At 41.2% G+C, this 17,706-nt stretch overlaps 1 protein-coding gene across 1 annotated transcript in view; it reads right to left on the bottom strand.

Moving 5' to 3' along the window:
• Positions 1-292: 292 nt before the first annotated feature.
• The window catches only part of LOC126062305 (protein SCO1 homolog, mitochondrial), a 24,714-nt gene continuing 7,300 nt past the window's right edge, over positions 293-17,706 (bottom strand). Inside the window, exons 5-6 of the mRNA XM_049859707.1 lie at positions 14,094-14,209; positions 293-7,698 (exon numbers count right to left, since the gene is read on the bottom strand). Of these exons, the coding sequence (XP_049715664.1) occupies positions 7,564-7,698; positions 14,094-14,209 (251 nt within the window). The 3' untranslated portion in view covers positions 293-7,563. The remainder of the gene's footprint in view (positions 7,699-14,093; positions 14,210-17,706) is intronic.

Here is a 17,706-nt window from a genome sequence, read left to right as displayed (position 1 = left end):
AGTTTCTCTTTTACGGTGATTCTTTAGGAAAGAAAGGGAGTTCTGAAAAGGCCAGCATGGGAGCAGAAGGAAAAGGGGCAGGTGCCTGACATTCTAATTTCTTTTGTCTCTTAAATAATTTAAAAACAGTGTCTTGCTTAGAAACCAATCTGCTTTCTTGCTGCCTTTTGGAAGCATCCATACACCAATTTTTTAAAAATTCCATTTTCCTTGCTAAATGCGGGGAGCCTTTCTTTTCTAATGTACTGCACAGAAAAATCAACTTATCTAGATCAAAAAAAAAAAACAAAGGAGCCCCAAATCAGCCACTGATTTTTTAAATTTTCTTTAGTGAAGTCATGCCAGCACTCCAGGAACAGGCAGGTGTTCATGTAAGTGGCTGGAGTGCCTGGAGATGGTCCTGCCAAGTTCTTAGAGCTGAAGTTTCCTGTTCTGCAAAAATATGGAACACGTATGTGTGATTAAAACCTAAATGTGCACCAAAAAAACTAAGTGCATGCTCAAATCTAAGTTTTGGCCACTAGACAGCCCCAAAGAACTAAAAATGCCCTTTAATTGAAAAACAGTGAGTTCAAACCTTTATGGGCTGAAACCTTGGCTTTCCCAAGATCACACCAAAGTCCTGGTAGGGATTTGCCACTAGATGTCAGCCTTGCCAAACCTAATCTGGCAATGACCTCATCGTGTTCAGGGAGCAAATTCAAAAATGAAAATACAGAGAAACAGAGACAAAAAAATCAATGAATAAATCTCAAAGAACTCAATGCAAGGATTTGGAATTCAATTCAAGAGCCTGTTTACCGGTGGTAGCTCCCAGGAGCCCAGGGAGACAGAAGGGCTTCAAGGGGCCTGCGTTTGGAATCAGAACTCTGATTTTCATGAAGGCCTGGGAAGTCACCAGAGACAATTCACCTTTTAATCCCACATCTCTTACACCAGAAAATGTCTGTTGAAGTAAAAACAAAGAGATTTATTGAAGGTTTAAAAACTATTCAGGCCAGGAAACGTGAGGTTCACAATGTGAAACCAAATGCCCCATGGTGGAGTTACAGAAACATATTTATAGGGTTAGAACAAATAACTTAAGGTATACTACTTTGAAAGTTATAAACTTAGATCAGCACAAGGTGGGATTACTGGAAGTGGGGACTTTACAGGGATTGGTGCAAAGCATATAGGTGGGCTTTTTAGATTGGTTATAATGTTATAATTTCAACAGTACATAACTAAAGGGGGGTTACAGGGTGTTCGTATAACAATCATAGGACATTCTTCCTTAAAAACATTCTGTTAAAATAGCTTTTCTCAGCAACTTATTTCCTAGGGGTAGTAGGTGCAAGCAATTGCTGATAAGTCATCAGCATCAAAACCCTCTGGGAAAAGTTTTGTCTACACCCCGTCTCAGCTCAACCACAGAGAAACACATTTCCTCAACTAGAGGCTTAAATCTATGTCAAAGGTTAATAGCTGCTAGGTAAGTAAGCAAGAGTTAAGATGGAGTCTGGACCCAGACCTGGGCCACCCATTTTACTAAAGTCAAATGCCTCAGTTTTGCAGCCCTCACACACTTCTTTCACCCCAAAATTGCAAATCTCTTCTGTCAGAAGCCAGGCTCACTAAATTTGAATCTCAAAAGATGTAGGCTGGGTGGAGGGGCAGAGACCATCTTGAGAACTGATATCCACTGATCTCACTGTAAGGGGAAAGGCAGAGTTCCATCAATCATGTTAAGGTTACCCAATGGTTGGTCTTCTATATTTCTCCTTCATCTTCTCTTTATAAGCCCCACTGTACTTAGTTTCTTTAAGCCACTTTTTCTGGAATCAAAATGGTCTCCCTATATGAAGAGCCCTGGTGGCACAGTGGCTAAAGCACTCAGCTGCTAACCAAAAGGTCAGTGGTTCAAAAACACCAACCATCCTGCAGGAGAAAGATGTGGCGGTCTGCCTCCATAAAGCTTACAGCCTTGGAAACCCTATGGGGCAGCTCTACTCTGCCCTATAGGGTCACTATGAGTTGGAATCAACTCAACAGCAACAGACATATGAATATAGAATAACTGCTCAGAATAAAACTTGTGTTCATATTTCAATGAGTTTTGATTATTTTTTAACAATGGCATTTATCAGTATCTGACACCATATTGAGGCCCAGGGTGGTGCAATATATTTCTTAATGGTCTGTCTCACTAAAAACAAGCTTCATGAGTGCAGGGACTTTGTTTTGCTCACTTCTCTATCTCCAGCACACAGAACAGGGCCCGCTACATAGTAGGTGCCCAGTATTTGTTGGTCAAACAAGCCGGCTGCCGAGCAAAGCTAATCTCCAGGCTGGTTGTCCAGGGCCCAAAGAAGGAAAAACTCTTCTCACGACACTTTCTGTTTGCCCCCTTGTGAGGCAACAAGTATAATCAGAGCTGGGTACAGAATTAAGTCAACATGCCCAGAGCAGCAGAAACTGGTCCCCAGGAAAAGTGGGGCAGCAAGAGACAGCCACCTTTCCCTTACATCTCAAAGTGGGAGTGACACTTCACTTTTAAAACTGGAATCCTTGACAGAAAAGAACATAATCTGATGGAGTAGCTGTGCCTGTTTCAAGCCTTTGCTGAAGCCGGAGGCCCTTTCAACAATCTACTGTCCGAAGTATTACATTTAAGACCTTTGAAGACTACCCTCCTCCTTGATAGACTTAAGAGTTGCTTGGAAACCAACAAGCTTCATGAGGCCCCTGTGCCTACGCAGGCTTCTGAGGAAGAACTGCCAAGCTGCCAACTCACTACATAATCATGCCCCAGTGGTCTTCTGTTAAGACCCAAAACCCCAACATTTCTGGTTTGAGCCTCTTCTCAACAAATTCTTCTCTAAATTCTAATGCCATTTAAGAAAACAGTTCCAAACGCTCCAGGCTTAAGATATGAGTGAACCTGGGGGAGAGGGAATACAAAGGATGGGAGAGAGTATCAGAAGTGAGCATACCCCAAGGCAGGTTGAAGTGGAATGGTGATAGAAGTTTAGAAAACGCTGTAACCAACAATCAGAAACTAAACCCCACTTACTGACACTCTGTCAAGTAAGCTCCAAATCACCACCGGTATTAGGGCCAAAAATAAAGCAAGCTATCACTTTCAAACAATGTGCTGGCCCTCTTCTACGTGACTTCATTTAATCCTCATATCAGCCCTATGAAGACGGGACTCTTAGTATTCCTAGATTACGGATGGGAACACTGAGGCACAGAGAGGGTATCTCAGCCAAGGTTGTCAGGATTTAAGCGAGGTGGGTTTGAGTGCAAGAAATTCCAAGAAGCAGTGTTATGATGTTAAGAGCACAGGCTCTGCATACATGCTGCCACCTACCCACACCTGCTGCGGGGAAGCCAGTAAATTGTTAAGGAAAGCAGCAGTCACCCACAGAGAGCCATTGAGTGATTAACGACTATGTGCTTCCCAGCCCTGCATCACCATTCTCAGTTAATGGTTGAAGTTTATCCAACATCACCCCTAAAGTGGTGTCATTATTCAATAACTGGTGTGTGTGTGTGTACTGGGGGTGAGAGAACTGAAGCCCATCTGTATTTAGCCTGCAAACTAATTTTTTCTCTAGTTAATCCACTACCTAACTTTGGCAAGGGAGAAGAGGGAGTTATTTTGGGCAGCCTTCAAAGTTTTATCAAATTCAATAACTAGAAAAATCCTAGCGACATCTATGCTAACCCTGGTAGTTAAGACTTCTCACTAAATCTTAGAATTCAAAACTTTCTAGGTCTGGAAACAGCCTAAGTGGATCTTAAATGCTCTGGAGAGATACACTCCAAATGCTAAATAGTAGTTACCTTTAAGGAAGGGTCTAGGATTGGGGGAGAGGTTATACTTAGTTAGCTAGTGCTGCTATAACAGAAACACCAGAAGTGGATGGCTTTAACAAAGAGAAATTTATTCTCTCACAGTTTAGGAGGCTAGAAGTCTAAATGCAGGGCACCAGCTCCAGGCGAAGGCTTTCTCTGTCGGCTTTGGAGAAGATCCTTGTCATCAATCTTCCCCTGGACTAGGAGCTTCTCCACACAGGGACCTCGGGTACAAAGGACTCCCTCTGCTCCCAGCACTGCTTTCTTGGTGGTATGAGGGCCCCATGCCTCTCTATTCACTTCTCTCTTTTGTATCTCAAAAGAGACTGGCTTAAGACACAACCTAATCTTACAGATTGAGTCCTCCCTCATTAATGTAACTGCCTCTAATCCTGCCTCTTTAACATTATAGAAGTATAATTTACAATACATACAAAAATCAGATGACAACATGGTGGACAATCACACAATACTGGACAATCACACAATACTGGAATTCATGGCCTAGCCAAGCTGACACATATTTTGGGGGGGACACAATTCAATCCATGGCAGTGGTCAATAGAGACTTGAACTTTATCTATCATATCTGAAATTTTAAAGGAATACTGTGGCTTTCTGGTAAAAGATAAATTTAAAAATGTTGACGATTCTTGGTAGTAGAACAATGGTGATGTTAGAATGTCGTCCTGTAACTTCTCTGTATAGTCCAAATTTTCTATATTGAGGATGTGATACACTTACTGTCAAAGAACCAACAAACTTCAAAAATGAATAGAAAATAAATTACCTCCTATGTTCTAAAGGTATAGCAAGAAACAAATGGCCAAGGAGGTTATTGATTGCACCTCCTTAATACACAGCAATACCCACTGTTACAGAAAAGGTAACTCACAGCCACAAATAAAAAGCATCAGCTAACGGATGGCAAATCCTTGCCCAGGTGACTGCTCTTCTAAAAGCAGTTCTCGTGCGCGCACACACACAGTTCGAAACAGTTGTTTGGGGATTATGGATGATTTGAAATTTTAACTTCTTTTAACCTTATATTTAAAAGCAATAAGAGATATTTTTAAAATATGCTGATGCATTTACGATTTTAAATAATTTTAGTGGGCTCACATTACCCTCCCAACTCACATGGGTGTTTGACACACATCAGCCTGGTACCAGTAAATCTCAGTTCTTGCACCTATGGTAGCAGCTGCCTCATGAACAGCCTGATGCATTAAGCACTTGCATGCCTACTGCATTGGCAGGATTCTTCTAATTTTCAAAGAAGCCAACAGTATTTCTTAAAATATTAATTCCATTAAAGAGCCTGCTGACAACACAGTAACACATCCACATAAAGATCTCTAAGTGATACTTCACTGAAAAGAATTTTGATTTCCCACAATTCCCAATCTGACAAGTTGCCCCAGCACAAGGCACCCTCCCTCTTCCCCCCATCTTTGGTTGTGGGATACATATGGTCACCAGAAGCCAGCTGTACCAGTGGGACGAGCAGGGGCTTGACTAGCAACTAAGACCGGAGTTTTAGTCTAGGGTCAGGAGGAGTAAGTGACAAAACCTTACTGCTCCTGGATTTTCCCCTCATCCATGAGGGGATTTGGGCTAGGTCATCTCTGAGACCCTTTTGCCTGCTTCTGACATCCTGACTCCACGCCTTTAAACTTGATACTGGAATGAAAAGCAAATAAAAGGTTTCTTCAAAACCTTCTGTTCCCTTTCTGGACCATTACACAAGCTCTAACCTGCAACAGCTGAGAATGAAGACTAAATTTTATTTAAGAGCAAGCTTGATGCAAAGTGATCCACACAAATGTTTCGTGGCTTAAAACAGACCATCTTTTTTAACGCCTGGCATTTCAGATACTAATCTCTCTCCTGTTACATGAGACTATTCTTTTAGTAAGTTCTTCACCTTCCTGAGGAAAATCATTCCAACCAACTACTTCTGATCTGTAGCTTATATAAACTAAATATTGCCCAGTAAACCCAGTGCCCTCGAGCCGACTCTGACTCATAGCGAACCTGTAGGACAGAGTAGAACTGCCCCCATAGCGTTTCCAAGGAGCGCCTGGCAGATTCGAACTGCCGACCCTTTATTCAGAAACCTACAGAAAGGAAGGAAAATCGCTACTGTTTGTGCTTTTTTTCCACATTTTTACTTTGATTAAACCAGTTGCGACTTAGCTGATTTCCACTCACGACAATGCCATGTGTTTCAGAGTAGGGCTGTTCCACGAGGTTTTCAAGGCCATGGCCTTTTGAAAGCAGATCACCAGGCCTTTCTTCTGAGGTGCCTTTGGGTCAGTTTGAACCAACAATCTTTCAGTTAGTAGTTTGAGCCCTTAACCGTTTTCCTCACCCAGGTTTAACGTAAGTATCGAGAAGCAAATTTAAAAACTGGAAGATAGCTTGTACAATGTGCACGTAAAACAAAACTGGTGTGCAGTGACAACCTGGTGGATGAGTAGGTATTATGTCTTTTACACCTTAGGATTTACTGAAAAACTTTGAAAAGTCTCTGCTTTAGGCAGCAGCTATAGGTGGAAGACGGCAGATGTCCAGCCCAGGTACCCAGGGAAGTTAAAAGGAGAAACAAAAGCCAAGGTTCATTTCATCGCTCACAAACACTTTCCCAAACAGCTAAGTGTGTACCCAGCACTTTGTTCACTGACACACCCAAAGGTGGGTCAAGTCTTCACTCCTCCAGATCAAAACCTTATTTCCCCACAAAACACTGTCTTTCAAAGCACGGTCTCCAGACCAGCATCCAAGTTACCTGGGAAGTCTGTTAGGAGTGTGGGTCTTCACGTCCTGCCCCAGATTCAGTGAATCCAGTTTTGAGCCAGTGAACCTGCTTCTTGCCAAGCACCTGCCTACCCTATCCTGCCATCTGCGAGTCCCTGCCTGAGGGCTATGTGCTGCCATACACACACACGTACTCTTCAGCTGTGACAGGGGGGTCACACTTACCCGATTTGCAAAATCAAATAAATGTTTATTGTACACACGGTGAAGTCCAATACGTGCAGAAAGGTACTCTACACCACATCCATGATCAACATTCTGTTGTAACCATTTAGCATGTCCTTGGAAACCTGGCACATCATTTAGCTACACATCACAATAAAGACCCTGAACAACAACCCAATGGTTTTCCCCAAACAGGCATTTCCTTTTCATGAGTCAAATCAGCACTTGTTGGCAGTGGAATGAAATGTAAACCTGACACTGACATTCATTAACAAGGAAGAAGACACTTAAGCTTTCAAGCATAAAGATTAACTTTGAATGGTAGAGGGTCTAATTTGACTGTTTTTCTCCAAATCAGCTACCAAGAACTCATCATAAAGAAAAGCAAGAGCACTGTAGAAATTACATTCTTTTCCTGGAAATTACATCCCACAACCTGTGAAGAAAGCATCCAAGACATTGGAAAGGCAGCCAAGCTGAACAGGGCACTGTTGACACAGGTAAACACACCAACCGTGCCTCTTCCTGCTGCGTCCTTCCGCTCTCCATGGCTTCATGTCGCAGTCTCACAGTGAGCTTTTCAGTTCCAAGAGGCTATCTCAGGTGAGCCCAAGAGTGATGTTCTTGCTGCATAAAGGCCGTTCCATAAGCTGCATATATATATTGGCTCCCATGGGAGACAAGGCTTCCTTCCTCTTTAGTGAGAGAGTATTGCACCCGACAACACAGCTCTGGCTAACTCTTCTTCCTCTGTTCCCTCATGTGTGCAGCAATTGAACCAGCAATTTCTGCATTCCTCTTGTTCTGGCCGAAATAATCTAGAAACTCACCATCTGGTCCAATCAAGTACATTATTATCGTATGATCTACCTGCGGAGAAAAGAGGTGCGTGAAAAACAAACACATTAGCGGAATAAGCAGCGAATACGTGCTGCAGAATAAGAGAACTTTACGCTAATCCTTAAATAGCCTTTAAAGCATCTACTATTTATGGAATGGGCCTAAACCTATTAAAACAGCAGATTCACAGGGACAAAGTATCTAAAATCTTTCGTGTTCCATACGTATTGGCTATTGCTTGAAAAATCAGCTAGAATATAGGGTTCTTCTGGTTCAATCCGTCACGTACTCTCCCAAACACCCTCTGAGGAAAGACTCCACCTTCTAAGCAATGGCTGCCGCGGCCTCCTCAAAACAGCCCGCGCCCGCCGAGCGGCTCACCTTTAACGGTCCTCAGCCACTTTATGAAGAGAAGTCCATGGAATTAAAAGTGCTGGTGAAAAATCGCTTTTCCTTAGTAAATTCTTCAGTGTACTCCTTTATGTTTTAGGGTTCATTAATTTTTACCTAAATTTTTGCCCACCATGTTTTATGAGAGGAAACCAGAAGACTAAGCACGGGTTTAATCATCCAATCCTCAAATTCTAACATATACTTAATCCTGACATTAGGAATACGTGCTATACCCCAAAGCATCATCTCAAATCCATTATCCATTTTCCTGGCAAAGTTCTTAAAACGTTCCTATGTTTCAATTAGTCCTCATTTTTTTTTTTTAGCTGTATGGTTCCACAAAACCCAAGTTAAAACAAGAAGATCTGGCATGTGGAGACCTTGGTATTCATTGCGGGCCTGAATGCTATTTGGCAAGACAAAAGGACAGGAATGTGGTTACACATACCAAACAGGAGACACCCCCCAAATATACTCCAACACACATTATATGCCTGTGAGTTTTTTTTTTATACACACACACATTCATGAAGACATAGCGAATGGAAAGAGCCAGCTGCCTACCCACATAAGGAAAGAATGCACAGCGAGAGCCGCAGCAGCTGCTGCACTCGTGTGTCTTGGAATAACTCAGGGCAGGAACAGGAGAAGGGCCTGTGCTTCTCCATACATCTGACAGAGAAGGCAGAACCAAGGCCCAGCTTCTCTCAAGCCTGACTCTGGAGCTTACACCCCTCTTTCCCCCGATTTCTTCCTTTTATCCTTTCCTTCCTCTATTCCTTCTTCTCTCTTAAAAAAACAGAATTATAGTCGATTGGATTCATTTCATGAGTGTTCATAATATAAATTACCTTCTAACACATAATAAAAATGTTTTTTCTACCCGCATCTTTCAGACTTGTCAATGGTCACTTCTCTATCATTTGGGCTGAGGGCAGAGCAAATCGACATCGCTTTCTAACATACAGCACTTCAAAGTTCTAACAGTTCCCAGTGTGGACAAAGGAAATGAACATTTACTGACAAGTTCTTCTCCTTGTTAACTTAACCTGTGAGATGGCAGCATCCTCTTTTACAGATGAGAAAACAGGCTAGAGAGGGAAGTTATGGAATTAGTAAATGCCAGACCTAAGCCAGCTTAGAACCTAGGTTTGTCTGACTTCCAAGTCTACAATCTTTTCATATTACCATGTTGCCACTATTTCTCCTGGAATTCTACTGGAGAGCAGAACTCAGTTTTTCTGAAGTTTACTTTTTTTTTAAATATAAATTTTAATTTTTTTGAAAAGCACATGCACATAAAAAAAATAAGAAAAGGATATACAATGAACTTATACAATGAAAAGAAAGTCTTCCTCCCATCCCTGACTCCCAGAGCCCTCAGTTCTCCTCAGAGAGAGCCACTGCCACCAGTTCCTTCTGTATTTTTCCAGAATAATCCTCAGCATTTATCAGCATTGTATACAGCCATTACCACATTTTTCTTTGTAAACACAAGTATCAATACACTACACCTGCTTTTGTAGTCAGTAATATCATGGACACTGTCCTGTAGTACACAAATAGTAGCTTTTTAAAAAAATGGTTGCTTGGTTTTCAGTCTTTTCTCTTTATAAACATGCTTCTGGGTATAAGACCAAGTCCAAGAAGCAGAATTTCTAACCTAAACAGTACTCCACTGTATAAATGCTGACAAGACCGTCAAATTGCCCTCTGGAGAGCATGTATCAATTCAATTTCTACCCACAGCGCATAAGGCCGCCTGCTCCTCCAAATTCCCTCTAACAGTGTATTTCCTGATTCTCTAAATACGACTGACAAGATATTTCGTCAAATTTTCTCAGTGTTGCTGATGTAACACGTGAAAACAGCACCTCGTTATACAATTCACATTGAAACGAACATCTTAGCTTTGAAAGCCATTTGCGTTTTCCTCAAAAGCATTTTCTAACTTTTGTGCAGATTTAGCTTTGCATGGAATCCCAAATGTTTGTCACATCCAGTTTACACACACTGTCAGTCTGAAAATTCCATTGGTGCTCAAAGCTGGAAGTTTACCTTTTGCTGCTATTATTTAAGAGCAAGAAAACCTCAATTCATTCTGTCTCAGAATTAACCTTTAAGGCACTCCCTCACTCGCTGCAGGCTCTTAATCTTCACAGAAGTTTCGCAAACCACTTTGTGGATGAAAATCTGTACCCTCAAGGGACAGAAGTTATACTAATGAAAAACCTAAGAAGCTGGACAGTGTCTCCCTCTATTGGTTGGTTTACCAAATGCACAGCAATGAACTCATTGAATCTGATCAAAAGGTCACATGCTTATTGTGGGAGACCAGTTATTTCTTAAAAATGGGGTGTAGGACATATTCTAGAGGGTTCAAGAAGCCTCCATAAAGAGAGAGTGGACGAAGAACTGTGCTATCTCATTAGAGGGAGAGCAATTAGGAGTGTATAGCAAGGTGTATGTAAATCTTTGTATGAGAAACTGACCTGATTTGTAAACTTTCACTTAAAGCACAAAAATTAAAAAAAAAAAAAGTGCAAAAATTTGTCACTGAAGAATTTGTGTAGAAATTGTTAAATGGGAACCTAATTTGTTGTGTAAACTTCCACCCAAAACACAATAAAATATTGTTTAAAAACCAGTTAAAATGGCAAATTTTTATGTTATATATATTTTATCAAAATTAAAATATATGTAGGTAGATATTATTAGGAAACTTATTAACAAAAAATATCTTATTCTTCTTCTATGGAAAAAATCGGCAAAAAGTAAACAGACATTCTGTATAGAATGGCCAACAAGCACATGAAAAGATGGTCAACATCAGTAAGTTATTAGGGAAATGCAAACTAAAACTACAATGAGATACCGTTATACGCCATCTAAAATGATTAAAATTCAAAAGACTGACAGTATCGTCGGGGAGGATGTAGAATAACTAGAACTCTCAAACAATGCTGTAGGGAACCACTTTAGAAAGTCATTTGGCAGCGCCTTAAGATGTTAAACATACACCTAGGACAGCAATGGGTAAGGGGTAAGCATACAACTCAGGTCTTCCACTTCTAGGTATCTAACCCACCCACTGTCCTTGAGTCGATTCTGACTCCTAGCAACCCTGTAGGACAGAGTAGAGCTGCCCCACTGCGAGTCCAAGGCTGTAAATCCTTACAGACGCAGACTGCCACATCTTTCTCACGGGGAGTGGACGGTGGGTTCAAATTGCTGACCCTTAGCTTAGCAGCTGAATGTTTTAACCTCCGTGCCACCAGAGCTCCTTTAGGTATGTACCCAAGAGAAATAAAAATATATGTCTGCACAAAGATTTCTATGCGAACATTTAGAGTGACTTTTTTTCATCATAGCCCCAAACTGGGAACAACCCAAATGTCCATCAGTAGGTATATGGACAAACAAAGTACAGCATATCTATACATTGAAATACTATTCAGCAAGACAAAGGAATAAAGTATACATTCACCAACATGGTGATTTCCAGAGTATGCTGAGTGAGGGCAACTAGCAACAAAATAGTACGTATTGCATTAATCCATTTAGATAAGATGCAAACTAATTGATAGTCACAAAAAGCTTCCCCAGATATGAGGAAGGGATGGACGGCAGGGAGCACTAGGAATCTTCTGGAATGATTCCATTGTTTTGTATCTTGATGGTGGAAATGGTTTCATGGATATACACAACTGGCAAAGTTCATCAAATTGTATACCTTAAATGAATGCATTTTACTGTGCACAAATTATTTCTCAGTGAAGTTGATATTAAAAAAAAAAAGAAGGCTCCATAAGACTTTATGTTTTGTATTTTAATTTCCATGGTTAAAAAAATCAACATCTAAATTGTAGTTTAACTGTAGGATACCTTGTAGGATACCTTGTAACCCAGTACAAAACTTCCGCCCAAACCTGGGTTAAACTGTAAACCGTTGCTGTCAATTCGATCCCGACTCATAGCAACCCTATAGGACAGAGTTTCCAAGGAGCACCTGGTGGATTCGAACTGCCGACCTCCCGGTTAGCAGCCGTAGCACTTAACCACTATGCTACCAGGGTTTCCAAACCTGGGTCAGGTTTATGTTTATGATCTCATTGGCACCTAGCTGTACACATCTGGTCACAGGCAGACTCAACATGAAAATGATGCATTCTTGCTGAATCAAGACCAACCTGTCGAGGCAGACCATACCTTCAGAGATTTCACAGCACGTATTTTTTTATTTTAAAATGGGAAATGCTGGTGGCGTAGCAGTTAAGTGCTGCAGGTGCTAACCAAAAGGTTGCCAGTTCAAATCCACCAGGTGCTCCTTGGAAACGGTATGGGGAGTTCTACTCTGTCCCATAGGGTCACCATGAGTCGGAACTGACTCGACGGCAATGGGTTTGGTTTTTTGGTTTTTATTTTAAAATGAAAAGCGTGGAGGTGCAGTGAGCATCTGAACTCAAAATGTGCACCACAGCAGTCCAACCCGAGCCACATCCCTGTGGGAGCAGTCCTTTGGTTTCAACAAACTATCTTTTGTCACATCTAAATGAATGTTTTAAATTTGAGTTTTATAGGTAATCTGCTCCCACTATCATCATGAGGTAAAATGCAAAACTGGTTACTCTCTCTACAAAGAGTAGAGAATTCTGAAAAGTCCTTCCCTTTGCACGGCTTCCCCTTGGCCACTGCTTCCCTCTGCTCCCTCTCGTCCTGGTGTGGCAAGAGGGAACCACAGCAAGGTCCTCCACTTCCCTCAGACTCGGGGCTAATGGAAAAATGCTCATTCTTCTCTTGTCTTTTTCTCCCATGTATCTGCATGTCCCTATTTCTACGAGGCACCAGAATGGTATCAACTGGAAGACATGATTAATTTAGGCTATGCGGTCAAACAATGTGCTTTGGGCTCAAAGGTGATGGAGAGACCACCCCCGCTGAAGGGACATGGCACAGGGCTGGAGGGACGCGGGACGGGGCTGGAGGGACGCGGCACGGGGCTGGAGGGACGCGGCACGGGGCTGGAGGGACGCGGCACAGCTCCCTTGGGAACCAGCAAGGAGACGGCTGGCACATCAAGGGGTTAGTGCCCTCGCGCCTTGCTTTCTACAAAACCAGCTTTGCAGAAGGAAAGGCTCTTAGGGATTCACCACTTAGTTTAACCAGTATTATAGAGAAACCAAAGTAACTGACACAACTGAAAAACAAATAATACGAAAATATAATGTCAACTCAACGTGATAGGAAAAAACGTCCATATTAAGAAGAAAATTGTGGGTGGGGGGGCGGTGGAGGTGCTTGTGCACTTCACTGGTGCCTCACTGACCAACTGCTGATAAGAACAGGAACCTAAATGACAGGCATTGGCCTAGGACTCCTGGGCAGTGCTGCTGGCAGCAATGAAAGCTCCCTCACCGAAGGGCTACGTTAGCACACTCTGACAGAACTTGCTCTTCCTCACTAAAAAGCATCTATTAAACACCTATATCGCTGTTACACAAATGACCTCTCAGGAAACCCACCTTCCCATAGCTTTCATCTCCTCCCGCATCTCAGAATTCTCATTCAGCCCCAAAATGCAGATGGCCTAAGTCAGCTTCTCAAGAGGAACATGCAGTTTACACCTCTTCATGGGGAAACACAGGGAGGACCAATACAGTGTTTTTAAACTAAAATAAGCTTTGCCCCAAAATGACGGCTTCTCTTTATTCCCAGCTTGGCATCCAAATGCATTTTATTGAGTTTAAGACACCACTGGTTTTAGATTGCCCCAAAATTTCACGCGCCACTTCAGAAGAAAAGAACACCAGCAATTAATTCGATAACAGTGAACATAGTAAGTTAAATGAGTATCCTTAAAAGAAAAAAAAAAAAATGCTTCTACTACCCTTTCAAATATTACAAATTCCCAAGGAATTGGCAATAATCTCAGATTTTCTTTTATCTCTGAAGCTAGTCAGTCATTTAAAAACCACAGGAGTATCTGGAATCTGGGAGCTGGCCCAGGAGCTAAAACCTGAACACTGACTTACTATGTAATCCTGATCTTCATCCTTGGGGCCAGGACTGTAATACACTCTGTAAGCTCTGGCCACTTTATCAATCTCTTCTTTTGTGCCAGTCAAGCCAACCAGTTTGGGAGAAAATTCTAAATAAAAAATGAGACAGACAATAAAAAATCAGAGTCAAGCAAAATAATCATTCTTATTTCCCAAAACAGTTATCAGTTATAGAGCAGCCCTTTCGCCACTTCCTGTTAAGTGCCCAACTGTTTTCTCAGGATTCAAAGGAAAGAACAAGAAATTCACAAAGAGCAAAGGAAAACTCTTCTTTGTAATATATAAGCCAAATTCAAAGAAGACTGCTAAAGATCTGGAGGGAACACATTCCAATTATTTAAATAACAGTTTTTATTAATTTAATTGTTTTTAAATACATGTTGTCTCCCCGAGATACGCTGAAGTTTAAAAATACTATCATGAGTTAAGTACCACAGTGTTCCACTGTCTCATATGAGAAAACAGTCTGCGCCACAATAGCTCACGCTAGGTCAAAACACCTGTATCTCGTTTTCTAGGAGGTAATCGCAATGCAGGTATCAGGTTCTACTCTTAACTTCTGGTAAGGACCTGGATAACTAATACTCATCATTCCCAAACAGCAATTAAAATAAAGCTCAGGGGTAAGGGTGCACACATAACATTTATTTGCTGTTAACTTGCTGGAATTTAAGTGAGCTGATGGAAATCACTTAAAACAGCTGGATTCATCAGACTCCTAAAGCGACAGCCCAACGTTTAACAGCAGTACCTTCTTCCAAAGGTTTAGAAGCCTATAGAAAGTGCCTTGGACTAATTCACTCTAAACTGAGAAATCATTCAGGTACTAAAAAAGCAGGATGGCTTATCTTTCTTTTCTATACTATGAATAAAAAGGAAGGGAAAGACAAAATCTGAGTTAGCTGTACATCCAAATATTTGCTTTTTATTAAATTTCTGGAATTATAATATTTTTCTAAATACCAACTTAGACATTTTTTAACTCCCCCAAATGCAAATACTAATGGTTATGTCATTAACGTTAGGTATGTACGTGTTGTTAAAAAAATTACTCTAAGGTAAAGATTTTAGTAGTTAAGTAATGCAACTCAGGAAACCCTGGTGTAGTCGTTAAGTGCTACGGCTGCTACCCAAAGGGTCGGCAGTTCGAATCCACCAGATGCTCCCTGGAAACTCTATGGGGCAGTTCTACTCTGTCCTATAGGGTCGCTATGAGTCAGAATCAACTCGACGGCACTGGGTTTGGTTTGGTTTTGGAATACAACTCAAGATTTCTACTCATCTGGAGATATTTATGGTTTGCTTAACATAGGATAAAAATAGCTGCCAACATACACGTGCAAACTGGAGATTGTTTACCACCCAGCGAGTTCAGAGAAACCTGCTTTTTATTGCACTCTGAAATAACTATGCTATTGTCCAAGCGGAGCCCTGGTGGCACAGTGGTTAAGAGCTCCACTGCTAACCAAAAGGTCAGGAGTTCAAATCCATCAGCCACTCCTTTGAAACTCTTTGAGGCAGTTCTACTCTGTCCTATAGGGTCTCTATGAGTCAGGACTGACTCAACAACAATGGCTTTTTTTTTGGATTTTATCAACCTAGTATTTGACAAACCTGTCAATTGTGGACATAAATTCTGCTTAAGTAGGTATAATAAAAACTCTAAGACTTCAGGAAGAAAACATATGCCTTTGCAACCCTGGCTTAGACAAAGATTTCTTAGATAGGAAACTAAAACGCTATCTACAAAGGAACAAAGTGATAAATTGGACTTCATAAAAATTAAAAACTGCTCTCCAAAAGACACTGTTAAGAAACTAAAAAGACAAGACATAGACTAGGAGAAAATATTTGCAAATCATATACCCGATAAAAGACTTGTATGCAGAATATATATAAAACTCTCAAAATTCATTAAAAAGAAAGCAAAGAAGCCCATAAAAAATGGACAAAAGATGTGGACACTTCATAAACAAAGACATATAGATGGCAAATAAAAACATGAAAAGATACTTAACATTAGCAGTCATTAGGGAAACCACAAGGAGATATCACTACCCACCTACTGGAGTGGCTAAAAAGAAAAAGACTGCCCAAATCAAGTGCTGGTGGGGATGTGGAAGAAACGGAACTTTCATATACTGCTGGTGGGAAAGCAAAAAGAACCACCACTTTGGAAAACAGTTTGTCAGTTTCTTAAAAAGTTAACCATACACCTACCATACAGTACAGTCACTACCCAAAACCAAACCTGCCGCCGCCAAGTGGATTCCCACTCACAGCGACCCCGGAGGACAGAACAGAACTGCCCCACGGGGTTTCCAAGGAGCGGCTGGTGGGTTCAAAATGCCAGCCTCTTGGTTAGCAGCCAAGCTCTCAACCACTGGGCCACCAGGGCCCAGTCATCACATTCTAGGTATTTACTCAAGAGAAATGAAAGCGTGTGTCTACACACGGACTTGTGCATGAATGTGCCTGGCAGATTTCTAACAGCCAAAAAATGAAAATAACTCCTATGTCCATCAACGGAGCATGATTCATCAGGAGAAAAGAATGAACTGTATCCATACATGCTACAACTGAATGAATCTCCAAATAATCATGCTTAATACAAAAAGCCATTAAAAAATAAATATGGTATAACTCCATTTATAAGAACTTGTAGAAAATGCAAATTAACTTATATTGACAAAAAGCAGATCAGTGATCGCCTGGATACAAAGGTGAGAGGAGGGAGATATTAACAAGGGACAGGAGGAAACTTTTGGGGGTGACAGATATACTCCTTTTCTTGACTATGGTGATGGTTTCGCCAGGTATATATGTATATCAAAAGTTATCATATTGCGCCCTTTCAATACGTTTGTTTCCGTTGTTAGTTGCCACTACGTTGGTTCTGACTCCTGGCAACACCACGTACGCAGAACAGATCTGCCCCATAGGGTTTTCAAGGCTGTGACCTTTCAGACGCACATCGCCAGGCATGTCTTCCGAGGTGGCTCTGAGTGGGTTTGAACCACCAATCTTTCAGCCACTATTGGGCGCTTAACTGTTTGTGCCACCCCAGGGATCCTTCAATACGTGTACTTTATTGTATGCCAATTATACCTCAATAGTGCTGCTAAAAATAAAATACATAGCAAACTCTTCACACAAAAAATTTAATGTAATTTCAAAGTTTTAGAGGATATACGTTAGAAGGTGTCATATAATAAGCATAAATAAAAATATACGCGTTAGTGCTTCTAACCTGTAGCTTACATCAATTTCACCATAATTAAATTTCAACTTTTCAAGTTTCTGACTTTAAGCATCCTCGTTCCAGACACTATTATAACAACAAAAATATCTGTTTGATCAGCTTTTTACTCGGATCATTGACATTTCTCAGCTGAAAAAAACCTGAATTTATAAACCTTGAGCAACTTGCCCAAGTGCACAGCTGGTTTAGAACCTGGGCATCCACCCTCAATTCTCCTATAGTTTATAGCCTTTACAAGTCCCTTCTTTCTGATAGGTTTTACCTGTGAGTTCAGACGTCTAAATTTAAATTCTTCCATTGAAAGTAACTAATGTCTTCCCATCC

The sequence above is a fragment of the Elephas maximus genome, chromosome 19, assembly GCF_024166365.1.
Source record: "Elephas maximus indicus isolate mEleMax1 chromosome 19, mEleMax1 primary haplotype, whole genome shotgun sequence".
NCBI lineage: Eukaryota > Metazoa > Chordata > Mammalia > Proboscidea > Elephantidae > Elephas > Elephas maximus.
This window is presented reverse-complemented; position numbering and strand designations above follow the sequence as displayed.